The sequence below is a fragment of the Grammomys surdaster genome, unplaced genomic scaffold (genome assembly GCF_004785775.1).
Source record: "Grammomys surdaster isolate TR1022 unplaced genomic scaffold, NIH_TR_1.0 125704, whole genome shotgun sequence".
NCBI classification, from domain to species: Eukaryota; Metazoa; Chordata; class Mammalia; order Rodentia; family Muridae; genus Grammomys; species Grammomys surdaster.
The window spans coordinates 1,130,478-1,155,332 of NW_021620539.1; the positions used below are offsets into that span (position 1 = coordinate 1,130,478).

Here is a 24,855-nt window from a genome sequence, read left to right on the forward strand (position 1 = left end):
GTAGAGGCACAAATCAGACCTGGTGCACATGAACAGGTACATTAATATGAAGCTGCATCTCCAGCCTTTGAGTATGAATTTAAAACACAAATTTTGGCTATAGATCAAATTCTGAGACAAAGCAGCAACTTCTTGTATTTTTCCTCCTCTCTGAACTCCAAACCCACCACTGTGAAGAGGTGGCAGCTGGAGCGCCCGCTCTAAGGCTGTTTTGCTAAAGGCTTGCCCGTTCTTCCAATCAGTTGACAGTTTTTTATCTCCCCACACTCTAGTAATACACGTGGCTTTTACACTCAGCTTCTCCCTGGGACCCAGCGACATGTCTTCTCCTTCATGAGTGTGGGCACCCCAAACACTTCCTGTCTTTGAAAAGCATTATTACATATAACTAAGAATAAAAGGAAAACCTTTGGAAGTGAAAGCCATGAAAGATCAGGCAAAGTGACAGCAACCCCTAGGACCCCAGGCGAGATTACGCAAAAGTATCACAGGAGGCAGAGACAGCAGTTTAAAAGGGCCTCCTCCCAGTAGGACTTGAACTCACTCTGCTGTAGGCAGCACTATTAGCCAGCTAAGTTAAGGGGGAGAGGGAGGTGTAGGGAAGGCAACTCCATCCATCTGCTGGGTTTGCTTTTCTAGAGCAAAAATTATGGCCAGGAGAAGAACTAAAGAAAACAAAAAAGACTAGAAAGAAAACAGACACACCAAAGACACCAATTCAAGTGATATGCCAGACAAGCTCCTAAGTGAATGTTACTCCAGAGCCAAACAAACAAGTCAATCTTTTACTGAAGGGGCAACCTCTCATGTATAATATTCAAATATACTAACACATGAAAGATAACATCATCTTGTTTATGGATACATTTAATATCCCTTACCCTTCCCAACTTTCAAAACATAATAGTATACAAAATATAAAATATCTTAAATATTTATAAAAATCGCAAGAAAAAATAGATCGTATGAAAATATTTTTATCTGAGTTCTCCCTCGTTGTTGAGAGGCAGCTTAGTTTGCCTTGAGTTCGTAACTGTTGAGGGGGTAGGAGTATGCCCTGCCTAAGACTATTCTGTCCCGGAGGAGCTTAAATAGAACATAGTAGTTGCAGAAAAGGATGAGCGCCATGGAGAGCGTGTGGTTCCACCTGTCCGAGCGCAACAGGGAATATAGCTGGTAGCAGACCACGCTGCCCTCGATGACGATGAGCAGGTTCAACACTCTCAACGGGCGGTGAAACAGGAACTGCAGAGGTGAACACACAAAAGTTATTTTGGAGGAAAAGTAAAGTTATTTAATTCATCTTCCTAAAACAATTGCATAATTATAAGTGCATGTACCCAATAACAAGTAAATCTGCATATTCAGTGGTAAACTATTCTTGCTATAGAGATCTAGAACCTTTCTCCTTTTGCTCATGAACAACAAAATAAATGTTAATGCAATGCCTCTAAAATGCAAAAAATGATTAAGTACAATAAGATTTTTCTAACATGGTATCATAGATGTATTTTATCTAAGACATTCCAAAGTATATTTATCTAAGACCAGAATGATAAAATGACCACATGGAAATAGTTTAGACTTTGTAACACCGACCAAAGAATTAAAGCTTCAATGTAGTAGTAACATAACTACTTTAAAAGGTATATTTAAAATATTATAAAAATATTTTAAAGTATATATTTATTTATACATTATTTATGAATTATAAAATATTTTAAAAATCATTCTTAGCTTCGTTTGGGGAAGTATCAATACATAGCTTCTTCTTTTTTTTTGTTTTGTTTTGTTTTGTTTTGTTTTGTTTTTCGAGACAGGATTTCTCTGTGTAGTCCTGGCTGTCCTGGAACTCACTCTGTAGACCAGGCTGGCCTCGAACTCAGCAATCCGCCTGCCTCTGCCTCCCAAGTGCTGGGATTAAAGGCGTGTGCCACCACCGCCCAGGTAATACATAGCTTCTTTAGTTTTGTTTTACAAAGGGATTTTGCTCTGTCACCTAAAGTGGTTCTGACAACCACTTTGCCTTAGCCTTCTGAGTGCAGGGATTATAGGTTTTATTTTATATTGCAGCTATCTCACCAAGCAACATTAATGTCATAATTTTCCCTAAACTGTTTACAAAACTTTGATTACTGACTGAAATCCTCTACCCCATATACTTTTGCTGAGTCCTTTCTCCTTTCCTCGAATATGAAAAAATCAGGCAGACAAAGACGTGGGAAAGAGGAAGGATGGGAAAGGAACAGGCATTAGAGCCAGACTAAAAAATGAGCTTCTTACTTTGATCATCTTTTGCTCTAAGGGGCCAGATCCTAGCTTACTACTAAAAAGGTACTTTGACTATAGAGACAGATTGCAACATAACATGTGACCACATAGTCCTAAATTCAGATGAAGACAGGTGTTAGACATAGTTACTAATTTGGATGGAATTTCTGTCTCAGGAGCTAACCTGCCAGGGCTGCTCTCAAGGACACTAAGTTTCTCAGAGCAGTCCTCAGGGGACAAAAACTTTAACTTGAATTTTATTAAGATATTTAGCAACACTGTATATAAAATTGGCTCAGACTGGGCGGTGGTGGCGCACGCCTTTAATCCCAGCACTTGGGAGGCAGAGGCAGGCGGATTGCTGAGTTCGAGGCCAGCCTGGTCTACAGAGTGAGTTCCAGGACAGCCAGGACTATACAGAGAAACCCTGTCTCAAAAAAAAAAAGGCTCAGAATTACTGTTCTACAAAGATTACAGCAAAGTGCAGCAACCCAGAAACTGAACAAGTCATAAAGAAAGGTTTTAAAGTGTAGTAGCTACTGCTAGTAGGCAAACTTTTATTTATTAAGTTAAATTTATCAGGGTTTTTAAAAAACCTACAGAATCTCACTCTTGTAGCTAAAGGCTGGCCTGGAAACTCACTGATGTGAACTGCCTTCCTAGACAAATAGTAAGGTTTTAAATGAATTTGAATGCTCTCACTTCACAAAAATGTTCTAAATTCATGGGCTCTTCCAGGGATTCTGATTCAGAAAAGGGTCCCTTTCCCTGTTACGGATAGGCCAGATAATATATACATAGTAGCACTAGGGCTTTTGAGAAGTAGTGATTTACCTATGCAAAACCAACAACTAATTCATCTTTCTTATATGAATTTGGCTTGATTTTTCAGCTATCCAACATGAACAAGAAAACTGATAGCTTAATGGGATAACACTGGCCAAAATAATTCATTCGCAATTCCCTAGAGACTCCACTGGCTGAATTAAAGCCTATGGAGAAATGAAATGCTATGGAGCTGTGACGTGAGTCCACTCCTCATCTTAAGACCATCCTATATGAAAAGAAAATGATACTGTCTCCTTTTCAAGACCCTCTCCCTCTTTCCATGCTCTTCCCCCTAGCAAAATATCTCCAGGCATCTTGCCCTAGATGCAGGTCAAAGGCCTCTCAGTAACCAAAAAATCCATGTCCTTTCATAAGGAATTGGGAGGGACAGGAAAAAGAGATGTAGATTTTTTTTTAACATCTCCATTTTATTATAGAATTCAAGGGTAATGCACTACACACTAGGTAGTTTGACTGAAATTTACTCTCTGCATATACATTTTCCCTACCACATGGGTCAGCCAGTTGCCCTTTCTTTAGAAGTCAGACATTTTCAGGCCCCTAGAGCCGAAAATTTAATTAGAACACAGTTTAATTAGAACACAACTCAAGGCATAAGGTCAAATGGGACAGAAGCCGGGCTTAATGCCTACTGCTTTTTCCTCTTTTAAATCTTAACTTTATTTCTTTCAAACTCAAGTAAACACTGAAAAAATCCATCATTACTATATTAAATACCACTTTAATGCATAGATCTCGTTGGCTTGTTTTGAACAAGGCTGACATAGCCAGATCTCCCTGAACTCTGGATCCTCCTGCCTTTACCTTCCAAGTATTAGGATGACAGTCACATGCCACCATGCCAGGCCCAGATACAACAAACATGAAGGTCACTTCTAAACCTAACTATTAACAAATTAAGCTGTCAGGTGTAAAAGGAAGTCATATAATCGCCTACCTGTTTTAAGCAACAGTATGTGAACTTCAAGCTACCTTTCCAAAGACACTTCTCAAGATCAAAGGCCAATGTCACGGTAATAGTAATAATTACCTATTATTATTAACTCCCTATTGTGCATCACAAACTGTGCTAGGTGCTTACATACATACAGAATGGCCTTGTAACACTTCTAAGATTATGCTTAAAAGTAAATGATACTTGCATAAAAGCGGGCATGGGATACATCTGAAGGCACTGCTACGTTGTAAGGTCCCATGGCTCTATATAAACATCTGCTGTGCCGCACCAACACCCCTTGAGGCCATATTGTGTTTTCTGACCAACTACGGGGAAAAAGAAACATACTGTTAGAATACTGAGAATTAGGGAAGGCAGTGTTTTGAAAGGCCAGCTATATTTCTACGAAGATCAGATAAAGGATTCAAGACTTCATCTCCCTGAACTCTAGACATACATTCCACAGCCAAAGCCTTAGCAGTTAGAAAGAATTTGTTATGATAACTTCACTACTATACAGCATACAGGAAGTACTGAGTGAAACGGTAAACTCAGTGTTGAAGGATTTACAGGCTTGGAAGAATGAGCAGGCCAGAAAACAAAGTATTAAGAGGGTGACTTGTCATCTGGATGCTAAGTGAGCAGTACAAGGATTCAAACAGGAAGCGAACGCCAATGACAGCGAAAGCAGAAAAGAAATGAACAGCACTGCCAACTAGGAGACATCTGCTGTATAATCACACCCTAGAGAGGATCACTCAGCTTATGTCTCACAGATGTGAGAAGCTATATAGGAGAACACAGACAAACACAAGTACTAACAGACTTCCTCTTTACCGCTTTATTGGTTTATTTCTAGAGGTTTCTCTAAAGAAAAGAAATTAGGGAAGAAAAGGTTTCTTTCCAGCATCAATGTAATGGAATTGCAGAAGGATGGAAAGCTACAAATTAAATCTTTTTTTTCCCACTTAAATCTAAGTTAATTCATCATTTCCCGATTTTGGCAAGGTTAGTTTCCTAGGATAAGAACTGGGACAGCAGTTTAGATATGTTAAAAATAAGTTATTCTAGTCCCCTGAAGCTCTCCCAGTTTAGAACACGCTCCTTGCTCTCACTTACCAGCATTAAGGTGATGATACACCTCATGGCCACGTGCCACCAGTAGCCTCAAGATGTACAGCACTAGGACTGTGGGTTGTACTTTCAACTGCTATTGAAATCTGTCCTTTGCCCACATTCAGGTTTCTTTTCAGCCTGGCCCAATCTCTTTCAGTTCCTGGCTTGAAGGCCTGTGCTAATCTGTATCAGACATCAAGGCAGATAATTGAAGGGAGAATTCTTGAAGGGGTGAGAGGAATGGACGGTCACCTCAATCTGTCCCATTTAATGAGGGGAAAACTGGTGGATGAAGTTGTGAAATATTTAATTATAAAAGAGAAGAAGGTGAAGAGGGTCCATGTTTGAAGATGCTCCAAAACTGAGGGACAGTTCTGATAGGAGGCTCAGAGTAACAGAATGAAATCATTTGGAAGCTAGGCATTTTGAATCCTAGAGGTCATACAAAGAAATGATTAATATGGGTACACAATAAAAGTTATCATTTAATAGGAAACAAAGAAACAGCAAAGATTAGGAAGAAAAGGAAAAAACTATAGGCAAGAAGAATGACTACACCAGATCTGATTAATTAATAAGGATTAAGCAAATTCCAGCTGTTTAAGTGTGGGATGATGAGGCAGCAACTACTCAGCTGCGGCAATGAAGATGCGGACAAACTTTAAGTCTTACAAAATGGTTTAAACTATATTATATGTACATATATGTATACACACACAGACACACACACATATATACCCAAATCTATCTGGATTGGGGTATAAAGTAAAAACTGAAGGAGACTCCTGTGTATAATGCCCTGTAGCGTACTAGGCAGCTGAAACGTGGACCCACTGAAGGAGAGCTGGTGATGGTGGTGGAAATGAGTTAATGCCCTGCATTCTTTTTAGTACTGTGACAAGCAACCACGGAAACAAAAACCAAGAACAAGAATGCCACACAAAGCATGGAGGCGTGAGCAGCATCATGAAGAGAAGTGTTACTTGGTTTGTCCTCTGCCCTACTCACATGTGCTGTGGAGCATTGCTGTAGAACCCATGTTCCAACTTCTGCCACTTGCCCAGGTGAGCAGCTGATTTGTGTAGTAAGTCACAGTATTTGGATGGTAGTAGTTGCGTGGTGAGCATGACAAAAGCATTGATCCACACCATAATGAGGTGCTCGCATGACCAGCGCATGTCGTAATACTGGGTACTCTGGAAGAGATCATACGAGAAACGATCCATGCACTGGCGGTGAACAGAGGCAGGAAGGGTGTGTGGACAAACGCCACACTGAGTCAACATGCACTGCAGTCCTGCTGTCCGTGCAGAATCTTCCAAAATCAACCTGACTTTCTGGCTGTACGAGTTAGGGCTGGGAGGGAGAGCAATCACGTTTAAGTGCTTCCTTTCTGGAAGACCTGAGTGCCTCTGAAGTCCAGCTGCAGAAGTACTTCTGAATGGGTGAAAGGGGACACTAAAATGGCCCCATGTGGTATCCAGACCACTTATCTCTTCTATTGAAATAAATTAAGTTTAGTTGGATGGTTAGGTTAAATTCAAGGAAACTTTAGAAAACCTGTTAATAACCACAGCAGTCTAAATTTAATTGAAATTTTGGTTCTCTTAAGCTGCTACGTAATCATTCTATGTTAAGTTCAATCTTTAATCTTCCCAGAAACTTAAAAAAAACATATGGGGGGTAGGGGGAGAAAGAAAGGAGGGGCTACCATGGGGTGCATCACATATATGGAAATACCTCTCCGCCAACCAGGAGCGGTATTAGTGCACTCCAGATGCAGCCGAAATCCACCATCCAGGCTGCCAAAGGGGAGACAGAGAAAAGGGGAATTAAACAAGAAATACCCAGTTTATGTAACTGACACAAATCCAGGGAGCACAGAGCAAGATACCTGCTTACCTTCACAAAACACAGCGGGAGAAATGCAACATAGTAGGCACTGAAGAGGGAGTTGAAGAGAACTTCCTTGATTCTGTGGTTGAAATCTGCTTTCAGACATTCTACTTCATTGCGAATGAGATCAGGAGATAGGGGGCAGCTGTGGGTGGGGATGGGCGTGGCATTATTAAACTGTTCTTTTAGAGACTCCAGCAGTAATGAGAGGAAATCTTTGGATCTGGCCAAACTGCCCACATTTGAAGCCGCGTCCTCCACTGCCTGATGCTGAACCACATAGTCTGTGAGAAGAAGATGGGCTCTGCTATCTTGGTGAAAACAGTAGAGAGGAACATAAACACCAAACCTGTAACACACAGTGAATATGAAAATGAGACCAATCTCCACCTCAGCATAGCATATGACTACAGCATGCTCTACCCAAGGCAATGTAATTCCAAGGGGCTTTGTTTTCTACAAAAGCAGTATATATACATTGCAGGATAGGATAGGATAGGATAGGATAAAAGCCCCAATGACAACACACAAACACGTAGAAACAATCATTTTTATCAAGTGCAGTTTTTCAGAATGCAAATTCATACATGGTCATTACCAGTGGTCAGGGAATTGCCAGGTACTTGGACTCTTATTCAAAGAACTAAAATAAAGGCTCACAGATACCCAAGGGCCCTGATTACTGTTCAGGCTTCTGAGGTTCAGAAAAAGATGTCTTTGGTTATTAAGAAATGCAATGAGAGCGTGGTTCTCTCTTTTGGTTGAGATGAGGTCATATAATAATTCTGCTGTGCCTGTCGCTTCCTGTAATGCACATGACTTGAATTACATACTCTAAATTATGCATAAGATGATAAATAGTAGGTTTCCCCGACAAAATTCATTTCAAGACAGTTTGACTTACTGCTCATCCACCCCAGTAGATATGCGCACTATGTTTCAGGACAAACCAGTCTCTCCACTCTTTGTTAGGAGTATATATGTAAATAAACTGTCTAAATCTGATTGCTGTTGGGGGAGAAGAAACCCATTCCATTCACTCTTCAGAAAGGGATGTCTACATAGCTAGCTGCTTGCAAGTACAAGCGAGGGTTGCTAGATGCATGGTTCAGAGAGGGCTGTGTGAGTACATAGTACATGCAGGTGAAGGAGCTGGACTGTCAAGAACTTTACTGGGTAGAGGTAGTACATAACAAAACCAGTAGCGTCCCATGATACTAAATTAGTCCACTTAATTGCCTGCCTCATTTCCCTGTTATGTTCTCCAAAAATTCTGCTTGCATGTTTGATAGATTTGTTATTTGAGGATGTGTCTGTTTCCTGGATTACCTTCCCTCATTACCAATGTAAACTCTATAAAGCAATTTAAATCTGCTTAATTCACTGATGTGTAACTTTGTGCCTGAGATAGTAGATGAAACAGAGAAGTCAATCACTCAGTAAATATTTGATAAATCAATGGAAAAGTTCTAGAAGTACAATAAATTTCTACACACAATACTTGGCTAAATAATTGAATTTTTAGAGAATTTTGACAATTTCTCTTTTGACCCTAGAGCTAAATTCAGTCCTTACATGTTAAGTACATATCTATCCTGGGCTGTGCATACCTGCAGCCATGAGCATCTCAGTTATACTCATTCTAAGTCCCCTCAAGTCTTCATTAGGTAACTGCTACAGCATGGACTAGATTTTGGGGGTGGGGAGGGGTAGGTGGAATCAGGAATGGTCACTTCATGGATATCAATTCAAATACAAAAAACACCACCAATTTATGTCATTTCCCTAACAAAACCAACAATGACGCTTGTTCTTAATTTTCTATGAAGGGGACAAAAATGAACTTACTAATTGAGAGAGTGGCTTGTGGTAGCTTCAGGATCCACTATGAATAAGAAAATGTATGTCGAGAAGGTGGGATTTGGGTGGGATAAAAAGGTACAAGCTTCAGGTAGAAAGATCACTTGTGTACTTGAAACCATCAAACAGTTACACTGCCAAGAGTCTGAGGCTAACCTTGGCTACACGGTACATTCCAGACTACACAATGAATGAGATCCTCCCTCAAACAAACAAACAAACAAATTAAAATCCTCTCTATACAAAACCATGTTGTCTACAAGTTTCATGAAGTTCAATGTTGCTGTAACATGTGTAGGGGGTGGGTGCTTTAATCCCAGCACTTGGGAGGCAGAGTCAGGTGGAGGTTAGCCTGGTCTACAGAGTTCCAGGATTGCCAAGACTACGAGAAACCCTGTCTTTTGCACAGAAAACAACAAATCTGCGGAAACACAAGCTGACATCTAGAAATGACTGTGAGAGGCTCAGTGGATAGCATAGTGTGTGACAAGGCCCCACTTCCTTGGCCTTGTCATCTCACACTTCCTATGTGACTGCATAGCTCATCCTGTGGGTGTGTGATGCACCCCAATCCTCATGCTGAGCTCAGCAATGAGGCTTTTTTGTTTGGGTCAATTAAGATGTCAGCCAACACAGTACAGTCAGAAAGCTAAAATGAGCTTGTACAAAGACACTTTCTTGCAATACTCTGCCAAATTCATGTGAATATAACCAAGCTAGCCTGCTAAAGGAGGAGACGTGGGGAACAGAGGTCACATGTATGTTCTAGTAGCCAGTTAATCCCAAGTTTGTGGCTGAATCCAAGCAGTTAAATCAGGAAAGAGAGCCTCCTGATTGCCAGGTAACCTCAACACACATGCAATAAACACAGGCTGAGTAGGATAGCATGTGGTGAGAATAGCTGACTTAGAGTAAGATGAGAAGAAGCAGAAGAGAACATCAGACCATAGAAGGCTGTGCATATTAAAAGAAAGGATTCATTAAACTTTTTTTTTTGGGGGGGGGGGGGGGGGGGGAGAAATGACTCAGTGGATAAGAGCACTAACTGCTCTTCCAGAGGTCCTTAGTTCAATTCCCAGCAACCACATGGTGGCTTACAACCATCTGTAATGGGATCCGATGTCCTCTTCTGGTGTGTTTGAGGACAGCTACAATGTACTCATATAAATGAAATAAATAAATCTTAAAAAATAAATAAATAAATAAATAAATAAACTTTTTTGGGGGGGAGGGAGAGTTTGAGACAGTGTTTCTCTGTGTAAAAGGAAGGAAGGATTTTTATTTTTTTATTTATTTTTATTTTTTTTGGTTTTTCAAGACAGGGTTTCTCTGTGTAGCCCTGGCTGTCCTCGAACTCAGAAATCCGCCTGCCTCTGCCTCCCAAGTGCTGGGATTAAAGGCGTGTGCCACCACCACCCAGATCAAGGAAGGATTTTTAAAAAGGGAACACAATACAATATTTCAAATTATGGTTTCAAACTATATAGACCAGGATGACCCTTTAACTGATTCTCCTGCATCCAACCTTCAAATGCTGGGATTACAGGTATTACCACCACACCCAACGAAAGTTCCCATTTTGAAAATCATTCTAGCTATCTATCTACAATGAAAATGGAATGAAGAAAAGAATATAAAAATCAGACAAAGTTAAGAGTCCCAGTTGTTAGACTTGGACTAACTCACTAAGCTACCGAAAACTGAAAAAGTGAAAATGAGGGAGAGTTTAAAAAAACTTATAAATATTTAATTGATACTTACATAAAAGGTATGTTATACAAATCTCAAAACTTAAGAACAAATATATTTAAACCTAAGATTTGTTTAATTACATGTCTATTACTACCTTGTGACTTATTTTTTTGGTGGGTAGTTTGGTGTGAAGCAAAGTCTCATCATGTAGTTCTGACTCATCTTGAACTCAGAGATCCACCAGCATTTGCCTTCCAAGTACTGAGATTAAAGCCATGAGCTACATGTTTGGCAATAAGCTTCTTTATATCCTTAAATTAAAAAGTCTGCTAGCCATCTTGATGGTTGAATTCCTCTTTAAACTAGAGACCTTTACTAGCTGAAGAGAGCTAACTGAAATATTCTCCACTAAGAGGGTAGCCACATATCTGTTTCCAAAGAATGTTCTTGGTTTACACCTTCTTCCTCAACTACCTTACTTTAGAAAACAAATTATTACATAGTGCGCATATCTACTGGCTTTCCAATTTTCCAAATTCTTACTTTATATATAGAATCTCATTTCTCCTCCATTATATCATTTGTGTAACTCAAATAACTTCAAAAGACTTATTAATATGATGTAGAACTGAAATACTCACGGATAGCCAAGGAAGAGGAGGTTGAGGACTGAATGGCTTCGGAAGAGATTGACCAGGGTCCAGCAAAGCACCCATCCACACAGAGTGAGAAGTACCAAGCGAGCCAGTATCAGAGCTGTGTAGTGAACCATAGATGCTGCACCTGCTTTGGTAGCCTGAGTGTGGAAGCACCGAAAGAAACATTTTATATGCTTATACACTTCTACTAAAAAGCAATGTGCCTTACAGTAAGAGCTTAGATTTGGTGAAAACTAAACTGTGCCTTAAAAAAAAATTTTTAAATTTGCCCTATCCACACCTACCTACCTACCTACCTACCTAATGATTGAGGATTCAGCCTCTAGACCCCATTATTTCCTTCTTTTACTCCATACCCTCATGCAGACCTCTTGTAAGCTGGTGCACGATCACTCGTTTATACCTGGGCTTCTTAAATGTTAGCCCAAGAACCAGTCAGCAAAAGGCCACCAGGCTGCTGACTAAACATATCCATACCTAACAACTTTCGATTCCAGAAAAAGGCAACAAGATTCTGAATCAAGGAAATCTGTATTTCAACAACCTCCCAAATGATTTTTTATGTACATGGAGATAGAAAGGTGCTGAGCCTGGCGGCAAGGACTGTAATCATAGCTATACAGGAGGCTAAGGCAGGAAGGTCACAAGTTTAAAAGCTGCCTGAACTACAGAACGAGTTCAAAGGCAGCTTGGCCAACTTAGAAGGATTTATATTCAACACCAAGAATCATAAAAAAAGAAGGAAAAGAAGATGGGAAGGCACTGACTATTCTCTCTTTATCTCCTATCAAACAACAAGGGCCTCAATATCTCTCATTTCTGAACCTTTTGCTGGATTAATATTTAATACATTACTGAAGATGCATAATCACATTTTTGATAGACTACTTTAAGTTTCCTTTTAAACTTCTACACACATGGAAACAATGAATTATCACATCTAATTCTTTCTCATCACAGCTGCTCAAATATGTCTCTTTAATCCCAAATACTTAAAACTAACTGCATATGGTAAGAAAACATCTTTGGCAAAAGTTGAAGCTTCAAAAGTTGTTTTTCTAAGATGAAGGAGAAAAGACATCATGAATAAAGTACAGGGGAATCAGCAGGCCCTGCTCACGTCTAAGTAGCAATCTTTCTGTTGGTTTTTTTCATTTTCATGTTTTCTGTTACAGACAGGGCCTTATTACATAGCTCAAGCTGATCTCAAACTTCTAATGCCCGTGTCTTAGCCTCCTCTGCTAAAAACAGTAGTCTTAGAAAAAAAAAAAAGAGTAAAAAAGATCTGCAGTCACATGAGGATACACATGAGGATAGCAGTTCCAGTCTCTCCTTTATATCCATGCCTTAGTTTAGATCACAGCACTTAGCATACATAATGCATAAGTACTACACACTACACTAGTGTTCACTAAAACACTTCAGTAGAGTGGTTGGAAGAAATTAAGGGAGAAGTGGATGTGAGATTATACACATTCATATATGCAAGATATCTATATCACATGACTTCATCCCAGCTACTTAGATAATGGAGGCAGAACTGCTTGAGGTCAGTCTGAGCAACATAGTAGACCTCATCTCAGAAGAAGAAAGCATTAAATGGACTTTAAAACTCCTCTTATCTCGTGGCATCATAGCTGTCGGAATGTCACAGTTCCTAGTATGCTTCTGATGCTGACTTCAACTATATTTCCAGTTATATCAAAGTACAGTGTAGTTACATACAACAGTGTTTGATTAAAAAATATTGGAACTAGATTATGTATCATACTTTATCATTATCTTAATGTTACTCCTTATAAGCGTATTATTGTAGAACAGTACAGAGTATAAATCTGGCAGTATCACCTCTTGACTACATCAAGAGACCATGTGGGGTGACTGACAGCCATCATCCAAACTTATGTAAATACTCGATGCAGTGTTCACACAATGAGAAAAGCTCTTAGTGCTTCTCAGATCTTTGCTAATCATATACATGAGAGCATGTGTACATATGCTTACACACATACTGTTGGTACACACAGCATATGCAATAATAAATGAGAAGCAGCATTAAGTAAATACCATGCCTCTACTTAAGCCTCCAACTATGGAAAAGGATCAAGATATTCTAAGCTATAGCAGGAAAAGTGGCTCCATTCCACACCTGAATACACACTCCACACCAACAGGCCTCATGTCTCAAATCCTGGGAAAGTTATTTAAGCCACTGGAGCTATCCGATACACTGCCTCCATTCTCAACTTAAAAGTCAGAAATTCAGAATGCAATCTGGTACCATGGCACATACTTATATCCCCAACACTGAGGAACTGAGAAAGGAAGATCACCATGAGTTGAAGCCAGCCTGGGCTACAAAGCAACACAGTTTCAAAACTAAAATAAAAGACTGCTTCTATGCACTGGCACTAAAATAGGATTTGTAATGCTCAGTGATTTTGCCTTACTCCAGAACTTAAATTCTCAACCACTGTGGTATAAATGACAGCGACTATGCGAGGTCTGGAACCAAGGCGATCAATACAAAACTGACAGTCAAGAAGTGCAAAGATTAAACTTAAAACAATTATTTTTAAAATATGGTGAATGCTACAGGAAAAACCTAAGCTAGAAGGAACACATGTAACAACAGAGTCTAACCAAGGGAAGGCTTTCTGCAAGCACATGTAGGGCCTGGTGAACAGACCTGTGATACCATAGACTGACTGCAAAGCCAAGGTCTCCCTAGACTTACAATCAAGGCCAGCTTGGGCAATTTAGTGAGCCCCTGTCTCAAAATAGGAAGTAAAAATTAGGCTGTGGCTATAGTTTAGTGGGAGATCTCTGGATCTCTTGCCTAGCATATGCAGAAGTCCCAGGTCCAATCCCCAGTATCCCTGCCTGCACCCTTTTAAAGTGGTATTTATATTTAAGCTGAGATCTGAGGATAAATAAGCTCTGAACAAGGAAAGGGTAGAAAATTACTCATAACCTAGGTTAAGCGAAAAATATACAGATGTTCTCAAACATATGAAAAATATACAAACACACACACATACACACACCACACCAAACTTTTATGTGCATATAAAGATTAGAAGAAACTGTACAAAAAATTGATTCTTCATAATGGGACTGTAATTTTTAATTTTCTGCTTTGTTTTTGTTTTTTTAGTTTTCTCCAATGAAATAGCCTATTTCCTGCTTAGAGCAATGTTTAAAGAGAGCTGGTTCCAACTGGTGAAAGTTGAGTTTCTGTTTAGTCTTGTGGAGCAAACAAAGTAGCAGTCTGGCCTGGAGGTGAAGCAAGCAGAGTCTATCAGGGAGAGCTAGTCCCTGCTACCCAGGGAAAGCTAGTCCCCGCTGAGCAGTATTGAGCTTTCTGAGTTAATTACCTCCAGCCTGTCCTTAAAAATGACTGGTCTTTCTCAGGTAGGGATCCTTTCTGTGGCATAAGAAAACAAAAGAAGGCAGACATATTTTAATGGAAGACGGAAAAGATGTTTTATGATGAGCTTTATCCATCTAATTTAGATATTTTAGGAATTATGATACAGCTCTAATTTTTAATTTCTGAATAGGTAGTAGCCACAGTGCTCAGATACAAAAGATAAATAAAATACAATGTTTGTGGTGAAGCACCAGTATTGTCCCCAGCCACCAATAGATGCCTGGCATTAGTCTGTGTATATTTCCAGAGACAAGTTATTCACATTAGCAAACAGACTCTTCCTTCTCCTTGTCTTCTTTTAAAAACACTGTCTTAAAGCCAGACATGATGGTACAAGCTTGTAAACTCAGGACTCAGGAGGTTGAGACAAGCAGGCTGCCTGAGTTCAAGGCAAACCTGGGTTACACAGTTAAGTACCAGGCCAGCCACAGTTACAAATTAAGACCTTTTTGTCAAACAAACCAAATAAATAAACAACAAACCTACTCTTTTAAAAACCCTGTGCTTCTGCACTTACTTGAAGGTCAACATGTAAACACCCTGTCACCTTTCAGTAGCTGCACACTGTTCCATTCTGTGGATATATTGTAATTACTCTATATTCCCTTCTTGGACAGTAAAGTATAGATTTCAGTCTTAGACTAAAAATCTGTTTAAACTCAGCATCCTTTTTTTAGTAAGAATTGTGGGCTGCTCTAAAAACTGTTAATGCTTTCTTCTAACATGGTAAAAAAGTGGCTTGATCATTATTAATTACATCATCAATAAAGGCATTAAGTGCTTCAAGTTTCTCTGCAACAAGGTGGACATCCCAGTCACTAAGGATTTATACAACGTCAGGATAAAAACAGTTGACATGTGTTGGTATTTTTCTTAAAAAACAAGATCTCATGTAGCCCAGGCTGACCTCACACTCATTGTGTACCCAAGAATAGCCTTCTTCCAGATCTTCCTACCAAATCCAACTAACAAGTACCATTTCTAACTGACATAATAAACAAACAAGCAAAAATATCTAGTTTAAACAAAAGAACCAAACACTACTGAATTGTTCTAAACAAAGTTCTTTCTGGGAATATCCAAACTAAGCATCCAGTACGAAAAATAAAGGGGGCCATCTAGGACAGGCCTATAATTTTAACTACTGGGAGACTGAAACAGGGGAACAGAAAGGTCAGTGTTTGCCTGGTCCACAGGATGGGCTCAAGGCCAGTCTAAATACTTAGTGATAAGTGAATGAGGGCTTAGGAATACAACACGGTGGAACAGCACCTGCCTGGCATGCATAAAACCATGGGTTCCATAGCCTGCTTTAAAAAAGAAAAAGGCATCTATTTTTATGTTGTTTATTTTTGAGTATGTAGTCCAGGCTGGCCTTGAACTCACTACATAACAAGGCTAGTTTTAAAACCCTGATCACACTGCCTTCACCTCCCAAGTGCTGGTACTTCAGGCTTGTACAACCAGATAAAGTTCAGTTCAGTATCTATCTACTTTGATCACCTGAAACAAACTCGGTGAAAGGTTCCCCACTATTGAAAAGAAGTAATCTTTCTACCACAGCTTTGCAGTTAAGTTCAACTACTGTGTTCCCAAAAATCCAGTTCTTCAGTTAGAACTCATACATACAGATTTTTATGTCTGCTCTAGAGGAAAACTCTGGGGCTGGAGAGATGGCTTGGCAGTTAAGAGCTTGCAGCTCTTCCAATGGAGCCAAATTTGGTCCCCAGCACCCATATCAGATTGCTCACAACCACTTACAACTCCAGCCCCAATAGATCTGTCCCCACTTCTCACCTCCATGGACACCAGCACACACGTGCCACACACTCACACAAACACATACACATAAATTAAAAAAAAAATCTTTAAAAAAGGAAAAGCTGGGAGCTGGAGGTACAGGTCAGCAAATGGGAGTACTGACTGCTCTTCCAGAGGACCCAGGTTCAATGCCCAGCACCCCTATGGCAGCTTACAACTGTCTGTAATTCCAAGATCTGATACCTCACAGACACAAACATGTAGGCAAAACGCCAATGCACATAAAATAAATAAACAAAAAAAATGAGAAAGATGACTCTCAGTTATCTATGATTATAGCAAATATTCACTTAGAATGTCATGCTGAAATATAACTTTCCAAGATTAAGAATCATCAGTAACTTTGGATAAGTTACCATTTTTTGTTTTGGCCATCGTTTTCAAATGTTAAATATAGTAGAATTTGTGAAAACACATCCTCTTGCCTCACCAAGTTTATACATATATGAAAAATGATGCCAATGACCACCACTATCAACATTAATCTTTTAAAGATCATTTAATATTGCAATTCTCTCCTCTGTCCACTAAAGCTTAGGTTTTAATTTTCAGATTTAACACTGTCTTTTCAAAACTGGAAGTTCTAATAAACTCAAATTGTTTCTTGTTAGGACATTTTACAAGTAGTATATAAACCATTTCAAGTGAATGTTATCTGAAACTGTGTTTCAGATTCAACTACAAATGTACAAGTAACTCATTAACTGAAACACATCCTGTTTTTAACAAGAACTTTAAAATTAAAGATTGCGCACACACGCACACATACACACACACAAAACTATAAGCTAAAAATAAGCTCAGATCCTACAAATTACATTTCTAATAATTCTCTTAAAATATTTCACATTTAGATTTTATACACTGCTAGGAAAACTTAAGTACTAGTACTACTCACACAGAAGCAATTAACTTATAACTCTATAACAATTCTATTTGGTCATTACACATTTTGAGTCTGATCCCATTCTTGTGACTATGTTGAGCTACAGGTGAGAGAAGATAGTAAATGAGCCAGTATACCTCGGAAATGAGAGCCCATACAAGCCTCCTCGCAAGCATCACTGTGATGAATGCTGCCAGGTAATAATCAATGAGATGAAAATTCTACAAGAAAAACAAACAAGTGCATCATCAGAGAGAAGCACCGCGTGTACCCAGCTCACTGCTGTAACAGAGCCTGCCCCCTAAATGTCTTCTGAGACTACTACAGAACACAGGGATTCAGATAACCTCAAGACCACTACTTCTCTTTTCATAACAAACTGACGTAACTTTCCAAACACTAAAAAACTATCTAAAATACTTTTCAAACTGCTTTATTGAAAAGGGCTGAGCATGGTGATGACACATGCCTGGTCTACATAGCAAAGCACTATCTCAAAAAAAACAAGTAATAATCTACAGACTTATGAGACTAATTCATCTAAATGCCACACTTATAATGTGTCCAATTAAACAGATCATCTGAGATTCACAGTTTTCAGGAGTTACTACTACTGTTCATCTCTTTACTACACTAGTCTGAGTATCTACTGCTAAGTCCTCTCCTACTTGAAATATCCATCTGCTCACTTAGTCTTTCTAACTTGACTTAGAAATGTCTGGAAATAGCCTCCCCCAGATGCTACCTATGGTTTTCACTGACTCAGTCCATTTTACCGTGACAGGAAGGAGACTGCGAGCTTTAGCAACAGTGTCCTAGGAACTGAAATGTGATATATTTTAATTCCAATGGTCAAAATATCTGCAAGTTTCTACATTTGCTTACAAAAGGAAAATGTAAATTTTTCAATTAATTAATTCAATAAATATGCATTTAATTCAAAATATGCCAGGTACAGTTCCTGACAACAAGGACATGGTGTGAGGAAGACAGCAAACACTCCTACTTTCCTGGCTCTTACTCTCTGCTGCGGTTTAAGATGGAAACAGAATAGTACAGGTCAGTAGATCCTGCACCTCCTTCATGGTAAAACTTTAATCTGGACACTGACTTCCAGATATGGTTCCTTTCTAAGCTTCCTTTCCAAGAACTGCTTCTGAGCACGGATAGGTGAAGTATATGGTCTACACTCAATATATTCATAATCCAGGCAGAGAGGTAAAAAAACTATTAAAAATATTGTTTATACCAACTTATTATAATTCTTATATTAAAATAAGTCTCACCGCATAAAGTGTAAATGGTCAATACAGAAAAGTCTTAACAGTTAATTTCAAGAACTAAATGATATAAATACTTAAAGCTTGGGCTGGTGAGATGGCTCAGTGGTTAAGAGCACTGACTGCTCCTCCAGAGGTCATGAGTTCAAATCCCAGCAACCACATGGTGGCTCACAACCATCTATAATGGGATCTGATGCCCTCTTGTGGGTGTCTGAAGACAGCTACAGTATATTCATATATAATAAATAAATAAAAATTTAAAAAAAAATACTTAAAACTTTAAAAACTTATTCCCTTCCCACATCTACTCATCTAGAAGGTTCTCAAATATTTTGTAGCCAAAACATATAAACTAACATAAGAGTGGCTTCTGCCTGGATAATATGTATGTCAAGTCCTCTGACTAGAATCATGGACATTTATAGACAACCTTTATGGAAAACTTTCTCTCCTTCATGATCACCACTACTTTCTACATATGGGAAAGAAAGCAAAAGAAGATTTAAAAGATTTACTTTTATAATTTTTAATTATGTGTATGCATGTGGATATGTGCAACAAGTGTCCATGAAGAACAGAAGATGGTGCTCTCTGGACCTGGAGTTACAGGTGGTTGGGAGTCAAGACATGACAGGTGTAGGAGCAGAACTTGAACCCTCTGCAAGAACAGGAAGCACTCATAACTGCTAAGCCATCACTCCAGTCCATAATATTTACTCAGCACTCAGAGCTAGTTCCCAGTTCAATTTCATTTTTGTAACAGAATTCAGTTTTATTCAGAATAACAACAGATGTAATATACTTAAAGAACACTCTAGCCTCCCTTATAGTTAGAACTGAGTCTGTGAAAATGATGGTCACATGGCTCGTAAGACATGCTCCTTTAAAACCTGGAACTGTAGTTCAGTTGATAAAACTGTTTGCTGCTTTCAGGAGACAGGAAGAGGAGAACTGGAAATTTACTGTCATCCTTAGTACAGAATGAGTCTGAGGACAGCCTGGAATAGTAAAGTCCTGTCTCAAAAACAAACACTCTCTTTTATGCTTTCCTATCCATTTCTAGATCACAAAATTTATTTTTTTTTTCAAGACAGGGTTAGATCACAAAATTTAATTGCATCTACCTTAAAGGTCACAAATTAAAATGGCAGCTTCCACTCAAATATGTTCCTTGACTAACAGTCTAAGGAAGAACTGCACCCAACTGTCATGTGTTATGAACATTATATAATTTGGGGAGATTGTTTCAAAAATTATTATCCAAATTCAGCTTTTAAAAAGGTAAAGTTGAAAAAAAAAAGGTAAAGTTGATACTGGAGATATAGCTTAGTGCTCAAGTATGTATCTAGCTAGCATGCATAAGGTCCTGAGTTTGATTCTCACTACCACTGAAAAGGCTGATGGTATTTAAACATAGTGGCATCTGGCAATGAATTTAACATGATGTAGAAAAAGCCAAATAGCACAAACTTTATGAGATGTTATTAATTTAACATTTACTGCATTTTAATTTCTATTATTGGCAATATTTATATTTTAACAATTTTAGGAAGTTTTATTTCTGAAAATAATCTGATGTTTGGTAGCAAGATACTTTATTAGAGCATTTATTTATTCCTAGATAGGTGGTAGCACTATAGAGGTAGAAGTAAGAAAATTAGCAGTTCAAAGTCATCCTTGGCTACCTACTAAGTTCAAGACCAGCCTGGGCTATGTCTACAGCTGCTTTCTTGCCTGCTGACAAGGAACTTAAAGGCGAAGACTTACCAGTGAAGTACAAGATGCAGGATGATTGTATGGATACCACCACACCGTCTTATAGATGTTGATATACTGAATGAACAGGACAATCAGCAGGTAGATGAAGAAAAGAAATTCAAAGAACAGGCTCCCATCTACTGGTAAGTCAGGGATTTGGCAATGACGAACAGGACCTGGGGTAATTAAGGCTGTGGTGGGTGGGACTGGAAGGCCAATAGCACTACCATTCCTGAAAAAGAAATTATAGTTAACTCAGTGATAGCCTTTGGTGTCACACCATATATAAAGCCCTCTTGCCCTCTCTATTTACCTCTACTGCTGTCTGTCCCAACTCCTTCTCTCCCCCACACATTGTATCAGTGAGCTAAGATGTAGCTGTCTTACCATTGTCTCCTGGGCAAGGAAGACTAAAATTTCTCCAGAGCTCACCTTAAATTTATCTCATTACACAATTGTATACTGAACATCTGTGCTGCCCACCCCATACATAGTCCTGACAACAGTTCATGGCTTATTTTGCTGGCTGCCCAAATTAAAAAACCACCTAAGCTACAACGTGTCACCTGTCACTCCACATCCAACCACTCTCTGAAGGACTGGACTCCACTTCATAAATTGTCTTTAGTCTCACTTTCCCTCTCAATGCACCATCTTGGTTCAAACATTTATCAACTTTCACCTAAATCACTGTAACGACCCCAAGTCTACCTCTACTCTGCCTTCAAGGATCTTTCTAAGGGAAATTATACTCTTAAACTTTAAAATAGTTCTGCACTGCCAATGAATGACATAACAGTCAAACTTTGTTAGTAAGTCAGGTGGCCTTACCACAAGCCCTTCCTCTACCTGTACCACATATGCTATCCATGCTATGAGCTATCTGGGATGCATTCTTCCTGTGGACGCATTCCCTTTATATATACTATACCCACCACCATTACCTTTCTTAACTGCTCACACACATTTTTTTAAAAGATTTACTTAGTTATATGAATACACTGTAGCTGTCTTCAGACACACCAGAAGAGTGCATCAGATGGTTGTGAGCCACCATGTGGTTGCTGAGAATTGAACTCAAGACCTCTAGAAGCGCAGTCAGTGGTCTTAACCACTGAGCCATCTCTCCAACCCCTCATACACATAGTTATTGACAAAATTTGTGTGTATTTTCTTATTCATCCTTAAAGACTTTTGTTTTAAGACAGAATTTCCCCATGTAGCCCTGGATGTTCTGGAATTCACTCTGTAGTACAGGCTGGCCTCAAACTTAGAGATCTGCCCACGTCTGCCTCCTGAGTGTTGAGATTAAAGACATGCCCCATCACTACCCAGCTTCATTCTTCATGACTTTTAAGGGACTGGGGGAGGGAGATCCTACCTCAGTGACAGAGTAGTAACTTGGCATACACAATTATCTGGGCTAGATCTGTAGAATCACCAACAAAAGAGGAGAAAAAGAAAGAAAACCTACCTAGTCAAGGTGCCAGGTGCCAAGATTTGAACACTGGGACCATACAGAAAACAGAACAAACAAAACAAAACTCCTGCAAGTTGTCCTCTGATCTCCATGCATGGCACATGGCGTATGTGTGTGCTCTCCCCATGCACAACACTGGAGGGGTGCTTTGGGGGATGCTGCAAACGTATCCTTTGTGAGGTGTATTCTAACTCAAAACTGATACATCTCTCTTCATCAAACTTAATTATGCCTTTATAATTGTATTTTTTAATTCCATCACATAAGTTTTGCATCTAGATTTATGTCTTAGCTACTAGTTCATAATCCTGAGGACAGAAGATACTTTCCTTAATTCACTGTGGATATGTATACTTAAGAAGACAGCAGCCGGGCGGTGGTGGCGCACGCCTTTAATCCCAGCACTTGGGAGGCAGAGGCAGGCGGATCTCTGAGTTCGAGGCCAGCCTGGTCTACAGAGTGAGTTCCAGGACAGCCAGGGCTACACAGAGAAACCCTGTCTCGAAAAACAAAAAAAAAAAAAAAAAAAAAAGAAGAAGACAGCAGACCCGTAAAGTCATGAAAGAGAAAGGTCTTTTAAAAGACAAAGTTAGAACTGTTAGTCCCTGTCTTCCTTGTTCTTCTGTCCATGTTTGTTTACAGGTCAGAAAGAGCTTAGCTATGCACAGTAAGACAGGGGTAGAAAATAAAGTTTCCAGGGCCTAGTTGGAGATCTAAAAGTTGACTCTTATTTACACAACAAGGAAAAGAATGTTTGGTTTTAACCCAGAGAAAAAAACAGTATTAGTGCTACTACTCTAAAATGTCCAAATATAGGATTCCAACTGGTGTGTGGCATTTACAGTACTTTGAGGGACTCCTGGGAACATGAACTTGGCTCATTCTGAATAATGAAGAACAGTATGACTTAAACCGGAAAGGATTAGCACCACAGCTACCTCACTTCAGTTAGCCATAAATGTGGAAATTAAAGATGCTGATGAAATGTCATAAACCCAGGAGACTTTACTCTAAACAAATGAAAACTTCTTGTTCTCCTTTAGTAAAAATAAAGGGTGAAAACATGTGCAATTCACATGCTATTTAAGAATTTAAAGGACATAAAAACTCCCAGGAGAATGAATACTTGTTCCACTAACCAAGCCAATGAAATACTTGTTTCAAAACAGACACTTAAAGTATTGACACAGAAGATTCCCACTTGTGATATTCCCTGCAGCTTTAGCTTTCTTAAACCTCAAGCCAAAAGGCAAGAGACTAAGGTCAGATAAAGCAATAAAGGGCATCAGGAGGAAAAAGGAAAACATTCCTACCTAACAAGAATCTGTAAGACCAAGTCATCTTCTATAAAGTTGAAAGTTCTAAAAAGTTGAAAGCTTGAGAGGGACATCAATCAAAAGTTCTTAAAAACCAAAATCATTTAAGTAACTGAACAATGCACACATATTACAATACTGTATTATACTCCATAAACTAACCAAAAATAAAAATACTAAGAAATTTAAGAATCCATACACTTAGTCAATGTGAATCAGAAAATTAATTACAGAATATTTAGGAAAAATAAAAATACTAGTCCTGGTCAGAGCATATGGCTCAATGGTAGAGTACCTGTATAATATGGTAGGAAGGCCCTGGATCCCTAGTGCACAGAAGGCAGGGAGAACCATTTAATATGATACCAATTCAGATTTGAGAGCCCCAATTTTTCTGCTGTTTTTGTTGCTGTTGTACTGAATGTCTGATGCTCCTACTTCTACCTCTGGTATAATGGGATTACAGGCCCATCTGCCACCACCCTGGTTCAAGGGTTTGCTGAGATCTAACCCAGGGCCTCTAGTACACTAGCCTGTACTCTACTTGCTGAGTTATATTCCCTGGCCAGATTTAAGAATTCTATTCTGGATGCACTTAATTCTAACAGCAGCAATTTGTTAAGACACATACAAGGTACTGTCTACCAAAAAAGCTCACTAGAAACTAAAAGCTCTAGGTTTTTCATTCTTTCTTTTCTTAAACAGCCTCTCAGATAGTCTAGAAATCCCTGCATAGGCCAGGTTATCATTGAATTCACAGAGCCCTCCCTGCCTTTGCCTCCAAGCACTGGAGTTACAGGTGTTCACCACTGCACTGGGTAACATCCACGGTGTTCACTACAGACTAGCCACAAAAGCACTCCCTCACCTAACACCAGACTTACCAAGGGAAAGCTAGTGTCAAGCTAACGTGACTGGATTTACAACCACTGAGGGCCTATGTAAGGGCTTTCCAGAAAAGTTCCCTTAGAAGGGAAAACTCACAGTGAATGAGACCTGGCACCCACTGCCTAAGATGAAATGGAGAAGAGGAAGTGGGAATAGTAACCAAGTTCCCAGGTCTCCCAAGAAGTGGAGTCCCAACTGCATGCCTCGCCTCCATGACCTCTGTCACATCTCCCCACACTGAGGGGCCCTCAAGAAACTCTTCCTTCCATAAGATGCTTTTGTCAAGCTTTGTCACCACAACAAGAAAAGTAATTTATACAGTTGTCTTACCAAAGACCTACTCAGAAGGACTGCATCTTGTATGTGACCGGTAAACATCTCCCTCCACTGATTAAAAACAAAACAACCTCCCCTAGATAGTAAGAATGGTTCACCGTGATTCACATTGAATTCTCACTATATGCCTGCATACAGTCTATGTATAAAGATTCATGCAGCAGGCAAGACCTTTGTGGAGCAGCAAGCAGCACATGTGAGATAAACAAGTGAATAAATGAAGAAAGACTCAAAAGGAGAGCAGGTGCGGTGGCACACACCTACAAGCCTGGCACGTAGGAGCTCTCTGAAGTTCAAGGCCAGCCCCAGTACACAGCAAGTTGTCCTCAGACTTCCAGAAATATGTCATGGCACTCACAGACCCATTCCCATGC

At 39.3% G+C, this 24,855-nt stretch overlaps 1 protein-coding gene across 3 annotated transcripts in view; it reads right to left on the minus strand.

The window, feature by feature from the left end:
• Nucleotides 1-764: 764 nt before the first annotated feature.
• The window catches only part of Tmem39a (transmembrane protein 39A), a 29,718-nt gene continuing 5,627 nt past the window's right edge, over nt 765-24,855 (minus strand). For 2 of the 3 annotated variants that reach the window (XM_028788188.1, XM_028788189.1), the window contains exons 3-9: nt 20,471-20,693; nt 17,558-17,641; nt 11,263-11,417; nt 7,076-7,418; nt 6,182-6,369; nt 4,263-4,383; nt 765-1,245 (exon numbers count right to left, since the gene is read on the minus strand). In XM_028788188.1, the coding sequence (XP_028644021.1) occupies nt 1,012-1,245; nt 4,263-4,383; nt 6,182-6,369; nt 7,076-7,418; nt 11,263-11,417; nt 17,558-17,641; nt 20,471-20,693 (1,348 nt within the window). In that variant the 3' untranslated portion in view covers nt 765-1,011. The remainder of the gene's footprint in view (nt 1,246-4,262; nt 4,384-6,181; nt 6,370-7,075; nt 7,419-11,262; nt 11,418-17,557; nt 17,642-20,470; nt 20,694-24,855) is intronic. The other variant, XM_028788190.1, reaches the window with a different exon arrangement.